The 18,409-nt window shown below is 50.5% G+C and overlaps 1 protein-coding gene across 6 annotated transcripts in view; it reads right to left on the bottom strand.

Annotated features, from left to right (window-relative positions):
* Positions 1–18,409, bottom strand: part of FRMD4A (FERM domain containing 4A) — a gene marked incomplete at both ends in the record, with an annotated part of 621,402 nt that overhangs the window by 40,511 nt on the left and 562,482 nt on the right. For all 6 annotated transcript variants that reach the window (XM_080717053.1, XM_080717052.1, XM_080717050.1 and 3 more), the window contains 3 exons: positions 3,645–3,786; positions 10,093–10,231; positions 14,784–14,860. In XM_080717053.1, coding sequence (XP_080573179.1) covers positions 3,645–3,786; positions 10,093–10,231; positions 14,784–14,860 — 358 coding nt within the window. The remainder of the gene's footprint in view (positions 1–3,644; positions 3,787–10,092; positions 10,232–14,783; positions 14,861–18,409) is intronic.

Here is an 18,409-nt window from a genome sequence, read left to right as displayed (position 1 = left end):
GGAAGGGAAAGGAGAAATAAGTCCTCTAAAACTCCAACAAGTTGGGCACTAAGTTGCGGAGGGCCTCACAAACCTGTGATCCTCCCGTCTCAGCCTCCCAAGTACTGGGATTACAAGCGTGCGCCACCATGCCCAGCTATTTTGTTTTTTGCAATGGGCTCCCTAGGTTCCAGAGAGTCTTGCTGAGGCTGTGAATCCTCCTGTCTCAGCCTCCAAATACCGGGATTACAGGTGTGTGCCACCACCTGGCTTTTATCTCTGTTTTTCATCCATAGTAGTATGCACTAGTATTCCCACTAATACTCTCTAAAATTTCACTTAAGCAGCTCTATATTGAGTACCTTTAGGCTGCTGTGCAGTGGACTAGGGTTAGGAGAGAGGATTTTCTAATGACCAGGTTTTCATGCTTTGAAGGAACATTGATCAAGTACCATTTAAATAAGGAGGGGAAGAGAAGGACAGAGTTCACAGAACATACTTCACTCACATCTTCTGAAGGAACATTAGAACAGAAGGCCAGGCTGGTGCGGTAAAAAGATTGCTGAATACCAGGGCTGTCCTTCAACAGCAGCTTGTAGGGTTTCTGTTGAAGGACAGCCCTGATTTATCTGTGGGAACACAGTATCGGATGGGCAGGACTAGCCAGCCTCCTCAATTCTAAGGCCAGGGGCTGGATTTCTCCACCGGGGGGATGTGAAATCAATCCCTTCCAAATGGCTTTCCTGCAGAATAAGGAAAGGAGGGGCAGTGGGCAGCCGCCCAGGCTGGAGGACAAGATCTAAGCATTCTAGAAACTCCCTTTGTGCGTGGATGGAAGGCTTCCTGCTCGGGGTCCTCCCTCCATTGTCTAATTGTGTCTCTAAAGTCCTGGGGGTGGGCGCGGGGCATCCCCCATGAGCCTCAACCTTGGCATTGAAGGCCAGTTTTCAGGGTTGAACTGGCAGCGCTGGGGAGAGGTTTCAGGCTTCCTGGTCTGGTTGCAGGCATCCTCAGCCCGTGTTTCATAGGGCTCAGTTGGTCAGCCTCCCAAAGGGGTGAAGGGTCACGCAAGGTGCTCACTGGACCTGCCCTGCAAGTGGCCTTTGAGGCTGCCCTCAGCTCCTGAACTTCTTCACCTGGGGTCCCACCACTAAGTATTAGACATCAGAAAATCTCTTAAATAGCCAGGCATGGTGGCGTATGTCTGCAATCCTGATACTTGGGAGACCAAGACACAGGTTTGAGGCCAGTTTCAACAACTTAGCAAGACCCTGTTTCAAAGTGAAAAAATAAAATAAAGCTGGAGGTGTAGCTCAGAGGTAGAATGCCCCTAGGTTCAATCCCCAGGACCGCATAATAAAAACAAAACAAAATCACTTTAATACCTTGGGAGAAAGATGTTTATACATTAGATGTAGGGGTAGATTTGGCAACAAGATTTTCTCCTAACTTATCTTTTAGCCCACAAAATCAATTGTCACCCCGATGGCAGGGAGAAAGATTTATTGCCTTCCAGTCTTAAAGATGCTCGGGTTTTATTACTGGTGGTTATGTGATGTTAGTTTCATTTTGGGAGGTATGGGGCTCCTGGTCACAGCCTCATGGCCAGTTGCTGTATTGCTTAGGTACTCTGATAGCTAAGAGGGATCCAGGAAGGTGGACCACGACAGAGGCCTAAAGTAGACAAACTTGGGCTCCCTGACCCTGAGCAACATATCCACCTCCAGCTTTTACCTCTCCAGCAAGAAGAGTGCTTGGTTCTCAAAGTTTGGCCTCTAGGTCAGCAGCCTCCGTGCTGCTCAGGAACTTGCTGGAGACGCAACTCATTCTCAGCTTACCCAGATCTGCAGAATCTCTGGGGAAGGTCCTGCAATCTGTGTTTCAAATGGTTCTGATGTTTGCCTAAGAACCACAGAGCTGGAAGAATCCAGGCTGGAGCAGGGCTGGATGCCTTGACTAGATAAGGAGGGAGGGGGGCTGATGGATTCGGCTCTGATCTCAGACTGGGTTTTAATGGGTTAGAAAAACTATTGTATGTACTGTTGAAAGACAAAGGAAATGTTGGCTTTGCCTTAGCCCTCTGCCATTCAGTGGGAGCCTGGGAGTGGCTGTAACTCTAAACAGGGGTTTTAAGTTGGAAGGCATTCTCTTGATACAAGAAGACAACATTCCCTAGAATCTTCTCTGCAAACTTTAAGCCTCACTCAGCTGATTGCTGAGGGGCTCTGAGCTCACTCCTCAGCCCCATAGTGAATCTGCCTCTCTGTCCAGGAAGGGCTTACATCCTCTTCCTGGATCTTTCAGTTTAAACTTTTTTCCTGGCTATGATTGGATGATGCCAGATCTGGGTCTAAATAGACAGTTTTTTGTTTGTTACTTTTTAATTCTGGGGATTGAACCCAGGTGACATTCTACCTCAAAGGTACAACTCTAACTTTTTTTTTTTGGAAACAGGATCTTGTTAGGTTAATAAGTCTCACTTCATTGCTGAAGCTGTCCTTGAACCTGCGATCCTCCTGTCTCAACCCCCTCGGTACTAGGATTACAGGTGTGCATCCCCAGGCCTGGCTTACCTGGACAGTTTCAGCTCCCTTTTATCTGCTCTCTTTCCCTTTTTTCTGTGCTGTTGTTTGCACTCACTAGGTTGAGTTATAGAAATGGCCTGGATGATGGCGGGTGGGGGCGCAGGCTTGCTTTAGCTTCCTGGCTCAGAGGCAAGGGACTCGGCTTCCCTGATCAGTGAGGCTTAGGTTACCATAGCCTGGCTTCAAACCTCCTGTCTCAGCCTCCCAAGTCCTGGGATTACAGGTGTGGATCACCAGGCCTCACTGCATCCTCCTCTTAAAGTCAGATCTGAAATCTCAGAGCTCTGTGGTCCCTCCTACTATCTAATGATAAAGAGCCCTGCCCAAGGCTCTCAGATCTGCAGAGCCAGATCTCCTGGCCCCAGATGACCACAGGCGCATAGCATTCTGCCACACCCAGAGCCTCAAGCCTCTCCTTGCCTACCCAGCAAAAGCAGTCTACATCTTTTACAGTCCCAAGAAACCCACCTAGGAAGAGAAGCAGCATCTCAGCACCCGACCCTGAACTCAAGCCCTTCCTGCCAGCGAGCAATCCTCCTTCAAGGACACTTAAGCAAGCCCCACTTTCTGTAGGCTTGGAGTTGACATTCCTGACTGTCAACCATTATGTTAGCATTTGGAAAGACTCTGGCTACTTGAAGACTTCTGTGTGATGACAATCTGTTCCACCCAGTGACTGGACTGGTTCTGCAGCAGCCACCTTAGATACTCTTGGACATTTCTGGGGGGCGAGGAGGGAGGAATTTAACCCAGAGGTGTTCTACCTCTGAGCTAGACCCCCAGCCTTATTTTATCTTTTTTTTTTTTTTTTTTTTTTGAAAACAGGGTCTGGTTAAATTCCTGAGGTTGGTCTCGAATTTGCAATCCTCCCGTCTCAGCCTCACAAGTACTGGGATTACGCCCAGCTCTGGACATTTTTCTTAGATTCTCACTCAGCCCCACACCTTGGCTCAGCGTCTGGGGAACATGGGGAGGGGCCACCTGCGCAAGGCCGTCCCTAGGCCTCCCTGCTGGGGGCCAAGCTGGGCAGAGCCGGGACTTGTCTGCACAGAGGGCGCCTCCTGGGCGGCCGGGCCCTACCTGAGGACAGCAGGCTTCCGCTGCTGCCGCTAATGATCTTCCCTTTGCTCCCCATGTTGGCCAGTTTCGAGGTCTTCAGCGTCCCGGTCTCCGTCAGGTCGATGGCAATCTCGCTCAGACTTCGCGCCGCATGGATTTTGGACTGGAACGGAAAGGCGAGCAGGTTACAGGGGTCGGAGAGAAGAATGGATGGAATTCCCTTGCCGCCCTGAGATCCAGCAGACTGACTCAGCTCTTGGATCTGCAGCCTCTTTACGACTGAGTCCCACAGCCCGGCCACTGATCGATAACTCTGAGGAGCAGAGGTGGCGCAGGAGCCACATGGCCGGTGGGATACTCGGCCTGGAGTGGTGTCAGCTGGACCACGTAATGATTAAGAGCCTGGACTCTCAAATCTGGATTTGGGGAAAATGACTCAATCTCACTGAGCCCCATTGTTCCCAACCATAAAAGAGGGAGGGCAGCATCTGTCACACAAGTAGGTTGGGGCCAAAGAACTCAGGCATGAGCAGGGTGTGGTGGCACAGGTCTATAATCCCAGTACTTGGAAGACTGAGACAGGAGGATCATAGGCTTGAGGTCAGCCTCAGCAACTTAGTGAGACTGTCATCAACCAAGTGAGACTCTGTTTAAAATAAATAAATAAATAAATAAATAAATAAATAAATAAATAAATAAAATAGGGCTAGAAGTGTAGCCCAGAGGAAAGTCATGACTATACTTATATTGTGCTTAAACAAGGAGAAAAAAGTAAATTTCAGCTTTCTAAACAACATAAGAAACAAATGTGCAACAAATTTATGAAATTCCAATGAATCTGGAAATGGACTAACACCTCGTAAGTTATTAGTCACACGACCATAAAAAGTTTAGGTAGTAAAGAAGTGTCCACATCCTAGACCTGCAACCACAGTGTGTGTGGACAGACACTTCTGGAAGGACTGCTCTTTTGAGTACTGAGTCCTACTGAAAATGTCTGATGAACGCTTTGGTTCCGTTTTTATACCCAAATGTATGTTCCAATGTCTTCATGTTACAGTTCAAACTCCATTTCACTTAGTCCACATGTGAATTAGCCCCATTTAGCTAGTAGATACAGTGAGAGAGAATAATCTGAAAAGGGTTTTTATTCACAGTTTCATCCCTAAAAGAAAGTGTTTTCAGGAGAGCTGTCTGTGCCACGCATCAGCCCACGGGCCCTGTCTGTCCAGCAAAGGCTCTCTGGGACCAAGGCTTTGCCCTTCCTCTGGCCTTGATGTTATTGTCCGCGCCGGTGAATGACAATGACTTCCAGCCTCTGGGCAGGCGCTCTCCTCCTGTTGGCCAGAGGATCGTCTGGGGCCGGAGGAAACGTTTTGTTTACCTGGTATGAACAGTCTTCTTTGCCATCTCTCCCCCAACTCTCCTCCCTCGACTTCTGTCTCTTTTCTACCTTCCACTTTTTTTTTGTTGTTGTTGTTGCATTCAGAACCAGTTTGACTTCCTCAGGCTTAGGGCCCCCGTGCTCATGAAGCAATCCCAGCTGCCAGTCCTTGCAGGGCTTTGGCTTGCAGGGAAAGCAGGAAAGGCCTTCTATTTGATTTTGACCCAGCATATCAAGAGCACCCATCTGGTTGTGCTTTCTCCTCCGAGCAAGCAGAGCGAGCACAATCCATTACTTCCTTTCTTTCTGCGCTCCTCTTTTACCAAGATCCATGTTTTAATGAAAAAGAGCCCACGCTTCTCCAGTTATGCAACTGTAACTTAGACGACCTGGGCCAGTGGAGCCCAGTGGTGGTGAAGGCCCAGGATCTGAAGCCAGAAAAACCTGGACTGGAATCCTTGGTCTTCTCCATGAATTGCTGGTGGACCTTAATAACTCTTGATCCCTCTGACCCTCAGACTCTTGTTTGTAACATGGAGATTGTAAAGCCCGTGTCCCAGTATTGGGATAAGAACTAAATTAGATAATAGATAACAGTGTGTGTGGACACACCAGGGCCACTGCAGTAGGAACAGGATATAAATTAGGGCTATTTGCTAAATGAGTTAGATTGACGGGTCTCATTCACTGCAGAGAAAACCTGTCCCTTCACCGGCTCCTCCACTCCTGTTCCACATCAGTCTCAGAGGCAGAAAAAAAAAAAAATAGGGAAAAAGGAACAACAGTTCCCCTTTATACGGGAGCCTAGATTCTTAGGAGCTTTAGGAACTTTCTGGAATGAAGCTATCACAATGATCCATCAGACTCAGTGAAGAGAGTGCTAGGGGAAAATGAGGTCTGTGGGGAGAGCCTCTCTTTGGAGAGTCAAGGCTCAGGGCCGACCCCTAAAAGCCTCCAAACTCCGTGCTCTCTGAGCCTCGTGCCCCTGTTCTTGTCACTTAGCTTTACTGCAGATATTCTGTGAGCAAGTCTGGCTTTTCTTACCATGCTGTTACTTACTTTTGATTCTGGATGAATGTTTTTTTTTTTTTTTTTTTGTAGTACTGGGGGTAAAATCCAGGGGCATTCTACCTCTGAGCTATATCTCCAGCCCTAATTTTTTATTCTTTACTTTGGAACAAGCTCTCACTAAGTTACAGATGGCCTCACTAAGTAGCTGAGGCTGTCTGTCTCAGCCTCCCAAGTACTGGGATTATCATGTGTCACTACGCTCATCTTGGATGGATTCTTTTTCTTCTTTTCTCTCTTTCTCTCTTTCTCTCTCTTTCTTTCTTTCTTTCTTTCTTTCTTTCTTTCTTTCTTTCTTTCTTTCTTTCTTTCTTTCTCCCCCCCTTTCTCTCTTTCTTTTTTTGCAGTACTAGGGATGGAACCCAGGGCATTCTACCTCCGAGCTATACCCCCAGCCCTATTTTTTATTCTTTTATTTTGAAACATGGTCTCGCTGAGTTGCAAAGGGCCTCACTAAGGAGCTGAGGCTGTCCTCCTGTCTCTGCCTCCCAAATGTTCCACTATGCCGGGCTCTTGGGTATAATTTTTTAAAAAGCAGATTGGATTAGGAAACGGGGGCGGGGGAAGATGAAGGAGAAAGGAAATTTGCACTGGGGGTCAACTCCAGAAGGCCTCACTCTGAGTTCAGAGGGAAAGTGTCTGATGTTCCATCCAAACAATTTGAGTTTTCAAATATTTTTCGCCAAAGTCCACGAGGCATTCCTTGTCTGCAGGCTGCAGAGGTTGCTGGGATCCTGCTTACATCTGTGATGTTTGGGGTCAGCAGAGATAAGGTACCAATTGTAATTAGTGCCTGCAGAGCCTCCCACACTGAATAGGGAGCCCCGCAGTACAGCCTCCTTGCACTCCGCCTTAGGTGGTGGAAGGGTCCCTTTCTGCACTTGTGTGGGGAGCTGGTGGGAAGTGGGGAGGTTCTCTTACATGACTTGCACAATGAGCCTGAAAGAAGAAAGTACCCGAGTGTCAGGGAAGAACATGAGGATCTTGGCCACCCCCCTTGCTGACTCAAACCACGAGACCGCACTTGTCTCTCTGGGTTGATAAACATCACTTGGGAGGCCCGGGCTCTGCTCAAGCACTCCAGAGAGAGGAATGGTTGGCATGGACCAATACAGTAGAGTGTGAAGGCATGCCAGGATGCCAGCCCACACTGGCTGTCCAGAAATATTTGAGGCTCTCTATCCCAGGCCTGCCGGCCATCTTTTACTGAGACCACGCTGCCTACCAGCGATGGATCATGTCACTTCTATAAAGAAAGACATTCCAGAAACAAAAGGTGCTGTAACTCCTGTGGGGACTTTCATTACTTTTATTTAATCTGGGGACCTTGTAGAGAATTTAAACTCAGTGCAAGCATTGGGCAGGGGACTGTATGCTAGATTAATAACAGTGTTAATAAAAGACAGCATCTATTTTCTAAAGGGACTTTGCAAACATTGTGTCATTTGATCAATTGCTAATTTATTTCAGGAATTTCCTTTTCTGTCCTCTAATTGGGGAAAGCAAAGCAAGGGTGAAGAGAGGTCTGCCAAGGTCACTGAGCAGGAAGGCAGCCCTCCAGCTTCTAATAGGGAAGCTCGCTCCCCACTACCTCTGGGGTCACGGAACTGGTTCCCAGAAGTGCAAGGGTGTGGGGCCTTTGTGGGCATGCAAGGCTTTCTAGGGGTAAGTCGATTCCTCTGGGGATTGTGGGCTTTTCCTCTTGTCCCCTAGGATTGTTGAGATGCACAGCTGAGATTTCTAATTTGGGGGGCATTGGATGCATCTCGTAAAAGATGACTTTTTTTTTGTTGTTGTTTGTTTGTTTTTGTTGGTGGTGGTATGACAGATTGAGCCCAAGGTACTCGACCACTGAGCTACCTCCCCTGTGTTTTTTATTTTTTTTGTTTTGAAACAGGGTTTCCCGAAGTTGCTAAGGCTGGCCTTGAACTTGTGATCCTCTTGTCTTAGCCTCCCATGTACTGGGCTTACAGGCATGTAAGGGCTAGTTTAAAAAACGATCATTGCCCATCTCCAGTGGGCAGTGATCTGTGATCATTTCTGTCTGAAGCCCACTGAGCAGGACTTCAGATCATTTCTGTCTGAGCTGTGAGCCCACTGAGCATGCCTCCCCACACGCCGGGTAGGGTCATCTTTGAGAAAGGGGCTGAAGAATCCCGAGATGGACTGCTAGTCCAGGAGACTATGCAGAAAACCAGGGGGGAGGAAGACCAAACAACTGATATCATGTGATTCTCTGGGTAAAACTTTTTTTTTGTGGTACTAGGGATTGAACCCAGGACCATTCTACCTCTGAGCCATGCCCATTGCCTGATTTTATTTTATGTTGAAACAGGGTCTCGTTCTGTTGCCAAGGCTGGTCTTGAACCTGCGATCTTCGTCTCAGCCTCCCAAGTACTGGGACTACAAGCATGCACCACCACGCTCAGCTCTATTTCATTTTCCCTTTCCAAATTGTGGTATCAGTGCGTGGGGGGTCTGGCCTTAAGAGGAATTGGAAGTGGGGTTCAGGAGAATTGCCCAACCCTCTCCTCCTCACCACCCCGCTGCTGAATAGCACAGAGGATGAAATCAGTGTTCGAAGGTGTTGACCTCCATCCAGCTCTTGCCCCTGACGAGCTGAGCGCTGGCATCTGCCGCCGTCTCAATGTGTAGCATGAGTCAAACCCCTTTGGCCCAGCTTCTTTTGATCTAATTGAGCTCCGGCTTCCTGTGCCAAGGCCCATCAACAGATGGAGCACTGTGGAGTACTCATAACTCCCAACTCAAAATACCACCCCTTCTAGACTCACCCACCCCAGGCAGTGACCCAACAGGGCCCAGCAAGAAAACTGAGAACAGGCAACAGTGTTTCCCAAAGAAGAAGGTGAGCACAAGCCTGGGAGAGGACCCCGCAGCCCAGTGAATGGGGACTGCAAGGGCGGCTTCAAGGGCAGCTTCATTTCTTCCTGTTTTCTTCTCTTACTATCGTTCTTTTGCCTCCCACTCTCTCCTCCAGAGAAACAGAAATCCCACAGTGAGGGAGAGTAAGGCAAAATAAGGCTCCGATCCAGTGATCAGTCTCTCCTCTTCCCCTTCTTTCTCCTCTCCCTCCTCCTCTTCCTCTTCCTCGTCTTCCTCTCCCTCCTCCTCTTCATCCTCCTCTTCCTTGTCCTCCTCCTCGTCTCAGGGGAAACAAAGCTCCCAGGGATGGTGGGACCCACACTCCCAGGGGCTGAGCTCTTGTACTCCAACCACCCCAGGCCACAGGATTCTGGGAAGAGTGCCCGACCTGTCCTGGCAGGGCCATCGCTGAGGGTAACCAATGGCAGCAGCTGGGGGAGGGAAGGGGAGGCCGGGAGAGCAGGTGCAGGAAGAGGGGGCAGAGTGCTGATAGAAGCCGTGTGTGAACCCAGGCCACGTCACTCTCCCACCCACCAGCCGTGTGTCTGGGTCGGGGGCGGTGAATCTCCCGGGACAGATCACTGTTTACCAACGCCCGGGGCTCCGTGCCTACCTCAGGGAAACAGAATTGCTGCTGCTGCTGCTGCTTCTTTTTTTCTTTTTTTTTCACTTTTCCAGTTTGGGATTTTTAAAAATGGGAGTTGGCAGTTGGAAAAGCCTAGAGGGTTTTTCACAGTAATTACCCTACACAGTTAGGTGGTGTCTATTAGTTGAGAATGTTTTTTTTTGTACTTTTTTTTTTTCATAAAGAAAACAATATGCCACTATTTAAACACACCACAAGGGCTGGACTGCTTGTCCCCGGGATAGTCCTGAGGTCTGAAAGCACGTTGCGAGTCCTCCCAAGGGCCCCACCTGGTTGGTGTGGGTGCCTGGCAGCTCCGACAGTGGCTGGGCCCGAGTTCTCTACCGCCTTGCCCAGAATGTGCCCTTTTGAAGAACTAGTCTCCTTCCTCCCACCTGTAGTCCTAAGAGGCAAGTCCTTACCTGTGTAGGCTCGGGCCAAGGACACAGAGCCCACTCCACCCACCCTATCCCCACCCCTAAGGTACTGGCCAAGGTCTGGCCACTCACCTTACTCTGCTTTCTGTCCAGGTAGAACTGGTGTTGGCTAATGGCCATAGCCCAGATGGACTTGATTAATGCCGGACACGCATACCACGTGTGCACCGCGATGCCACTGTGCCCGAACGTCCTCCTGGTCACCGAAGCCCTGGGAAGTGAGAACGGCCGCTTTCAATCTCGGTAGGAGGAGAGGCGCCACCCATCAGTCAATGGCTTTTAGTGAGAAGACATTGGGTCCTAAAAGCCCTGGCGTGAAGGTGACAAATGGGCCCCCACTCAAACACAGGTGCATCCATACAAATGCACACACACACACACACGCACACACACACGCACACACGCACACACACACACACTCTCTAACAGGTATCTGTGCGTGCATGTAGGGCAACTGAGGTTCAGAACTGGGCTGGCCTTTGTCTCTCCTGGAATGGATGAACCACTCTGGGTCCCTGGATGGTCCTTTCTGATATTCAGCTCCTGGCACTGGGCCAAGACAAAGCTCGGAGACAGGAGAAGCCTCCACGGTGCTCTTTCTTCACCAGGCAAGCGCCTCTGGCGAAGATGCACACGTTCTTTCCCTATCGCCACAGGCCACCGCTTCTGGGGAGGGAGCCTACATCACGCCACCTTCGAGCTCCTCCCCAGGCCTGCTTATCAGTTCAAATATGTTCAGGGAGCAGGAGGCCATAGGAACCGGAGAGGGGAGGCAGGGAGAAGGAGGCCATAGGAACCGGAGACGGGAGGCAGGGAGAAGGAGGCCATAGGAACCGGAGAGGGGAGGCAGAGAAGGGGCCAGGCAGTGCCCCCGCTCCCACGCAGCATGGAGTGCACGTGGAGGGGACAGAGAGACGCCAGCAGACTTTCGTGCTGTCAGTGAAGTCTACTTTATAGGATAGACAAATTAAAATGGAGAATAAATGAAACCTGAGAACATGTGTTTGAATGTACAATCTCTGAGAGAGGGGGAGAGAGAGAGAGAGAGAGAGAGAGAGAGAGACAGACAGACAGACAGACAGACAGACAGACAGACAGATATTGGGAGCATCTAACTTGTATACCAGAAGAAAAATGTGTATTTTCAAGATTATCTAATTTGGAAGAAACATGAGGTCACAGGACTTGTGAATAGTAGCGTTTTTTTTTTTTTTTAATGGTCAATTTTCCCTTGAAGAGAGCTTGAAGCTGCTCCTCTCAGCTTACTCTGGAGGCTAAAGATTTAACCATAGGTGATCTTCACGCTCATGTCCAAGGAGGAATTCAAGGCTGGCGCTTAGAAACCTAGCTCTAGGGAGGTCTTTCTTTCCTTTGCTTCAAACAAAAGTTAAGAGGGGTGGGGGAAGCCCCAGCCTGAAGCAGCACATGGCTGAACACGGTTGGAAAGAGCCGTGTGAGAGCCAGGGATCCGCACACTCCTTGGGGATGAACGTGCAGGGAAACCGGGGCCTCAGCTCCCCGGCTGGCTTCTGTGACAACTGCTACTCCTGGAAGTAAATTAAAAAATTATCTTTGTTCTCCCCAGAAAAGCTGAAGTAGGAAGAAAAGTAAGTGGAAGGTAACTTTGGAGGCGTAGTGAGTCGCGGAGGAGCTGCTCTGCTCCGGGCTGGCGGGTGAGGACCGGTTCAGTGTCCGGCGCTCAGGGGCTGGTTCCAGGGCAGCAGCAGATGTGCTCGGGTCTGCTCCCGCTTGGGAACAAATGCGCCTCCTCTACTCGGCTCTCTGTCCGGCCCTTCCCACCCCACTGCTCCTCTACTTTACACAAAACTCAGAAATGCCTTGTGTCTGCCAGACCTAGGGAATGAAAGGCACAGAAACAAAGGCAAGTCTGAGTTAGGCCGCTGGGAGGACGAGGCCTGGCGCATGTCCTGTGGGCAAAGGACGCCCTTGTCCCAATCCACCCGAAAGCACCCGGGGCCCTGGATGATGTCTCTGTCCCTGTGGTTTCTCACCAATGACATCTTCACTACGTGAATATATCTGGCACTTTCTACTCTATGAACTGGGTTCTGACTCCCCTCCTGGCTTGGGGGAGGAGCTGACCATGGCAAAGTAAGGTCCATTAGGTGAAACCTCTCTGCTCCCAATTAACAGGCAACAGGGGCCACCTCCAACTCCCAGTGCACCGGCCTGCGTGGAGAGGCCGGGCTTCTGGCCTCCCGGACCATCTCTAGGACAACACGGCCAACTCAGGGCTACTCTTGCTGAGGGGAGATGGCCATGTTCCAAGCTCAGGCTGCCCCTCACCCCGGGCTCTTCCATGTCCTTCTGCCCACACGAGACCCTCCTCCTTTGCCTCCTCATCTCAGCTGAGGAACGCCCACCCGCCATCTTTTCACACCTGAGGGCCCACCTCAGGTCTTAATCCTGGTCACTCCTGAGGTTCAGCTCTGATCCCCCTCCTCAGCTGACCCGCCGGCCCAGCCATTCAGTATGTATGGTCTGTGCCAGTTGGCGCCCGGTATACCCTGCCTGTGTACAGTGTGACAGGAAAGGGCATGAGCTTTGGCCCAGGTTTCCTGGGTTCAAATCCTGCCTGTATCATGTACTAGCAATTTATAACCTAGAGCAGGTCACAGGCAGAACAGGAATGAGGGTGGGGCCTGTTTCCTGGGTCGGTGAGAATGTATAGTGTGTAGAATAGTGCCTACACTCCCCAAGGCTCTCCCGGGGTTGGGGCATTTGTTCTTTGCCCATCTCCCCAACTCTGCCAGAAGTTATTTAAGGAAGGGCTCTGCCTCAGTCTTCAGTGTCCACCCGCATATCTAACATGGTATCTACACACATGAAATTGTTCCCTTTGTTTACTAAGCTCCAAGACTTTTTTGTTACTGCGGATTGAACCCAGAGACTGGGGATTGAACCCTCTGGCTACACCCCAGCCCTATTTTAATTCTGATGTTGAAGCAGGGTCTCACAAAGTTGCAGAGGGCTTCACTATGTTGCTGAGGCTGACCTCAAACCTGAGGTCCTTCCTGTCTCAGCCTCACAAGTACTGGGATTACAAGTGTGCGCCGCCCCGCCTGCCTACATAATGGTGATTTGTGAGGTGTGGACCTTTTCCTCTATTTCTGGACCTTGGGAAAGGGAGAGGAGTTTAGTACGAAATCACATGGGATAGTGGGTGCAGAGACACACACATGCATGTACATATGCCCAGGCAGGGTTACGGATTGTCCACGGTGCCTCTGAGTCAGTAGAATCCCCAACAGAGCACAGGCATGGAGATGTGTCTACTCCCTCTGCTCAGCCCCTTAGATTAGCCAATTTTTATTTAGCACTAACTTTCTGCATCTGAGCCGCTGTGGCGGAGAACACTTTACCCTTTTAAGTTTGTATTTTCCCTCCTGAGAATCTGCAGTTCACCTGGAAAAATAATGGTGAGTTTCTTCTTGGCTGGATTATATTTTCAACATCATCTCTCCCTCTCTGCCTGTGTAGATGGGTTTGTTGGACCATGGAACCTGTCCCAGGACTCTGAGGAATGCTACCAGAGCTGTCCTTGTGTCCGCTGCTGCCATGTGACCCGAATGCAGAGCCTCAGTAGCTCAGGAGCGTCTCCAGCTGCTAGTCCCTTGGTAGCTGTGGGGCAGGGATGAGCTGCTGCGCACAGCAGAAGCTGTGCTGTGCAGATTACATGGCGAGGTAAGCAGCGCACGGCCCCCTGGGTTATCGTGGGCGGCAGGGCTCCTGCACAAGCCCCAGCCCTCCCGCTGGGGCAACAGCTCCGCGTCCAGAGGCCACTGGGAGGCAGGGCTGCTTGTCTGTAAGCTCGAAGCCATGTGTGGGGTGGGGCTGGTGCCAATTTCCTTTCCAAGCCCAGGGCGAGGTGACAGCAGCACCTGAACTCCAGCTTGGCTCCTCTAGAGACTCTGATCTTCTTCCTGACCTCCCAGTGCTACCTGCTTGAGGTCAGTCTGTTTTTAGGCCCATGAAAACTGACTTGTTCTTAGTGCCAGGCCTGGATTTAAGGCATTTTGCTTACAGGCTGCCTACAATTTTAGGACGGCCAGCAGACACAGAGGAAAAGCAGGGTGTAGGAGCTGCCTGGACTCCTCCACGCGGGGCTGCATCCCAAACTAGCCCCTGTTGTCTGGCATCTACTGAGAGCGTGGCGTGTGCTGGAGGAAAGACGACTATTTCTTTTGCCTCCATCTACAAAGCTACCGTCCTAAAATGACAGTTTCCAGAATAAAACATTTGTGCACCACTGCTTGGGTGACAGATTCCTTCTGGTGCCAACTGCTCTGCAAAGGAGGCCTTGTGCCTCTTTACTAGTAAAAAGTGTCCTTAAGGGGCCTGGGCCACTGCCGAGTTCAACTCAGCGTTTGCCATAAAGTGCCACAAAGCCTCTCTCCAGCACCGCTGTATGAAAGACAGAAGGGCAATTGGGTGGGCGCACGTGTACACACACACACACACACACACACACACTCACACTCACTCACACAGGAGCGAACAACCTGTAGCAGGATCAGACAGCCATGGAATTGCTAATTTCACATGCACACACATGCACACACGCACACTCACACTGGAACTCACCACGTTTATCAACACGTAGTACAAAACCGTGCTTTGCTGTGATTGTAAACCACCATCCTCTTCTCCAGCCACCCCAAACTGTGCACGAACCGTGACAGCCCCCCAAACCCTAATAACATGCCACGGCCTCCCAGGAGAAGATGTCTTTCCAAGCTTACCTGCGGGGATCATGAACTTCCACGGAAAACTTCTTTTCTCTGAAATACAGGTTTTCCAGCTGTCTCCATTGGAATATCTGGGCAGAAAACAACGCGGTTTCGAGTCAGGCGTGCGGGTCGCAGCGGCTGTGCGTCTGTCCCTGTGGCTGCTTAACTTTCTGGACAGCCGGCAGGCAGTTTGCTTATCGAAGCTGAGCCCATGCAGTTGTTGACGGCGCCACCTCTCCTCCTGATGCTGGACACACACACACACACACACACACACACACACACACACACACACACACACACACACACACACAGCTCCCTCTAATCCAGGCAACGTGGGCGCGGATTTCCCTGCAGGTTCTTCCAGCGGAGCAAACAAGTTCTTTTGCAGTGGTCCCCCTTGCTCGCCTTTGTTGAATTCTCCAAGACAGCCCGGCTCGGCCTTTCCCTCCCGGGGCGGGGAGGGAGGGGCGGCGGCTGGAGGGGTCAGCAGCCGGCGGGGGCCATCTGCGCGCCGCCTTCCTCCCCCAGGAGCTGGGCGGGCGCGCGGCTCCCGGCCTCCCGCGGGACGGCACTTCCTGCCGCTGCGGTGCGGGGGCCCCGGCGCGGGGAGGGCGGGGGCTCCGGCCGGGTCGGGGAGCGGGGAGCGGGCGGGAGCCCCTTCCCTCGGCCGCACAAAGGGAGCCCAGCTCTGCCGCCCGAGCCCGGCAGCGGCGAGGGGCCCGAGCCCCTTAGCCAGCAGCGGCGCGGCGTCGAGGAACCGCTCCCTTTCACTGGGTGAAAACGAAAGTTGCTAACCCCTCTCTGGGGATGCGACTAGAGGATGGAGTCGTGTGCAAGGCGTTTGCATTTCTGTGGGTGGAGATCGCAACCCAGGCCCTGGGAAAGTGGCTTAATTTTGCTGAAAGAGGGGCAGTGCAGGAACCCCCTCTTGTCTTCCCCCCCTCGGAAGGGCTGGTTTCCCCCCCACAACACTTTCTCTGCCGCTGAGTTGGGACCTGTGTTTCTTGGGGCCCCTGTCCCTCTCTGCCCTGCGAACGTCTTCTCCATCTCAAGATCTGAGCGTCATCTCCCTGTGTCAGACCGGTCTGGTCCTCCCAGGTCCTGGATGTTATCAGTCAATGCTTGGCTGATGGATTTGCCATCCAAGTAAAACTGGGCCAGAGTAAAAACTGCTTTCTAGAATGGATGCATTCTTTGATTCTCACAGTCTCCCCTGCACAATTTTAAGATTATTTTAGTGAGGTGTGGTGGCACATGCCTGTAATTCCAGAATTTAGGAGGCAAAGACAGGAGGATTGCAGGTTGGAGGACAGCCTCAACAGCAACTCCCCAATACCCTTAGCAACTTACCCAGACCTCATAAAAAAAAAAAAAAAAAAAAAAAAAAAAAAGCCGGGCGTGGTTGCGCATGCTTGTAATCCCAGCACTTGGGAGGTGGAGACAGGAGGATCACACGCAGGTTCGAAGCCAGCCTTGCTAGTTTAAGAGACCTTGTTTCCAAATTTAAAAAAGTACAAAAATAGGTCTGGGAGTGTAGCCCGGAGGTAGAAGGGCTTCCAGGAACCAGGACCCCCCCCCAACACACACACACACACAAATCAGGGCGTGGTGGTGCACCAGTTGTAATCCCAGCATTCAGGAGGCTGAGACAAGAGGATAGTGGTTTCTGGACAGCCTCAGCTACTTAGTGAGGCCCTCTGCAACTCAGTGAGACCCTGTTTCAAAATAAAGATTAAAAAATAGGGCAAGGGATGTAGTTCGGAGGTTAAATGCCCCTGGATTCCATCTCCAGACCGGCAATAAATAAATAAATAAATAATAATCAATTTAAAAGGGATGCGGGTATATCTCAGAGGCAGAATGTCCCTGGATTCAATCCCTACCAAAAAATTATTTTGTATGTATAAATAATAATGACATCTGCTGTCTCTCACTACAAGAACTGCCTCTTGCATCCATGACCCAGAGTCCATCTCACTCTGAAATCCAAGGAAACTGTATCTCTCTTTCTCTTTAAGGGTCGTTTCCAACTGGATGGAGACATCTCAAGGAAAGCAAATCAGCAAACAGCTTGGCTCAGATAGCTTTGTGTCTCTACCACCTTCGGGAGGATTTTTTTTTTTTTTTTGATTGGGGATTGAACCCAGGGGTGTTTTATATGTGAGCTATATAACGTTAGCTCTCTATTTAAATTTTGAAACAGGGTCTTGCTAAGTTGCTGAGGTCTGCCTCAAAGCTGTGATCTGTACCAGTATTGGGAATGGCCTAGGAAGATTTGAGAAAGCTATGATTATTAATATATTCCCAAAATTGGGTGAGGGGCAAATCTGTGCAAGGACTTGGTTTCTGCCTAGAAGCAGGCAATTAAATTAACCTAGCTAAAGGTAATTAGTGGTCTAGCTAGGATGGGAGGAGGGGGTCGACCTTTCTGAAAGGAGACACCTTGCCACACCTTGCTGGGGGAGGGACCTTACAGGGATATTCACTACATCAGAATTACGTAAACAAGATGGAGGTCATGGGTACATAAAGCCTGGGGCCACGTGTGGTCCCTTTGGTGAATTTGCTCGAATCGCCGCCCCCCACCCATGCCATTTCTGAATGGCGTGGGGCTTTAACTATCTTCTGTATTTCTATCTTTTTAATAAACTTCTTTAAATCTTCAGCAAGAGTCTGGGCTAATGTGTATTGACCCTTAGCTCAGGACAAGAACTTGCGGTTTTTCTGTTTTGTTTTGTTTTGTTGTGGTTTGAGGGAAATTGTGTCTGGGACCCTAACAGGGGCCCCCGGGGACAGTTTCCCCTAAACCATAACATATTTCACCGCAACATGATCCTCCTGTCTCAACCTCCCAAGTCCTGGGATTTCAGATGTCCACCACCGGGCCTGGCCAGGTAGGGCCTTTATTATATTCAAACACACAGCACGGTGTTGTCCCATTGAAGACTCTGCCCCTGTGAATTCCTTCATGCAACAAGCTCTTCTCTGATCCCTGGTTGTTAGGTATTTTGTTAGGTACCTGAATTTCAGAGCCACAAAAACACCTAAACGAATAGGCCCCATGGGGCCCCATCGGCCTCAGATCCTGCAGGCTGCACAAGGCGCCACCAGGCACCTTCGAAGTCTTCGGGTCCTGCCTGTGTCTGACTCCAGGCTCTGGTACTTCCAAGCTGCTCCTTTGGCCTGCTTCCCCACCATGAGGACCCCTCCCAGGCTGACCTCAGCGGCCGCAGACCCTCAGCACAGCACTGGCTCACCGTAAGCACTCAACAAACTCAGCTCTTGCTGTGGCTCCTCACTGTTCTTATTTCTCCCAAATCCTGGCAAATAAGAAAGAACAACTCCAGAGAAACCGGAATAAGTCTTTTCTTACATTTCCTAACTCAAGGCCTGACTTTGTGGTTTAGAAACAATTAGATTATTGGTGTGCTAGAAATCTTTAAGTATCCAGATTTAGTTTCAGCCTTCTCTCTCTCTCTCTCTCTCTCTCTCTCTCTCTCTCTCTCTCTCTCTCTCTCTTCTTTCCTCTAAAGAAAGAGATGCAGATGATGTGTGCTGGCGGTCCCTCAGCCCCCTCTTGACCCTCTGTGGCTAGGCAAAGCGGGTCCCTGGCTTCATGGGTGTGTGACTAGAGG

Source organism: Muscardinus avellanarius (genome assembly GCF_963383645.1).
Source record: "Muscardinus avellanarius genome assembly, chromosome: 20".
Classification (NCBI taxonomy): Eukaryota; Metazoa; Chordata; class Mammalia; order Rodentia; family Gliridae; genus Muscardinus; species Muscardinus avellanarius.
Note: the sequence above shows the minus strand (reverse complement) of the source record. Positions and strands in the feature narration are given on the sequence as shown.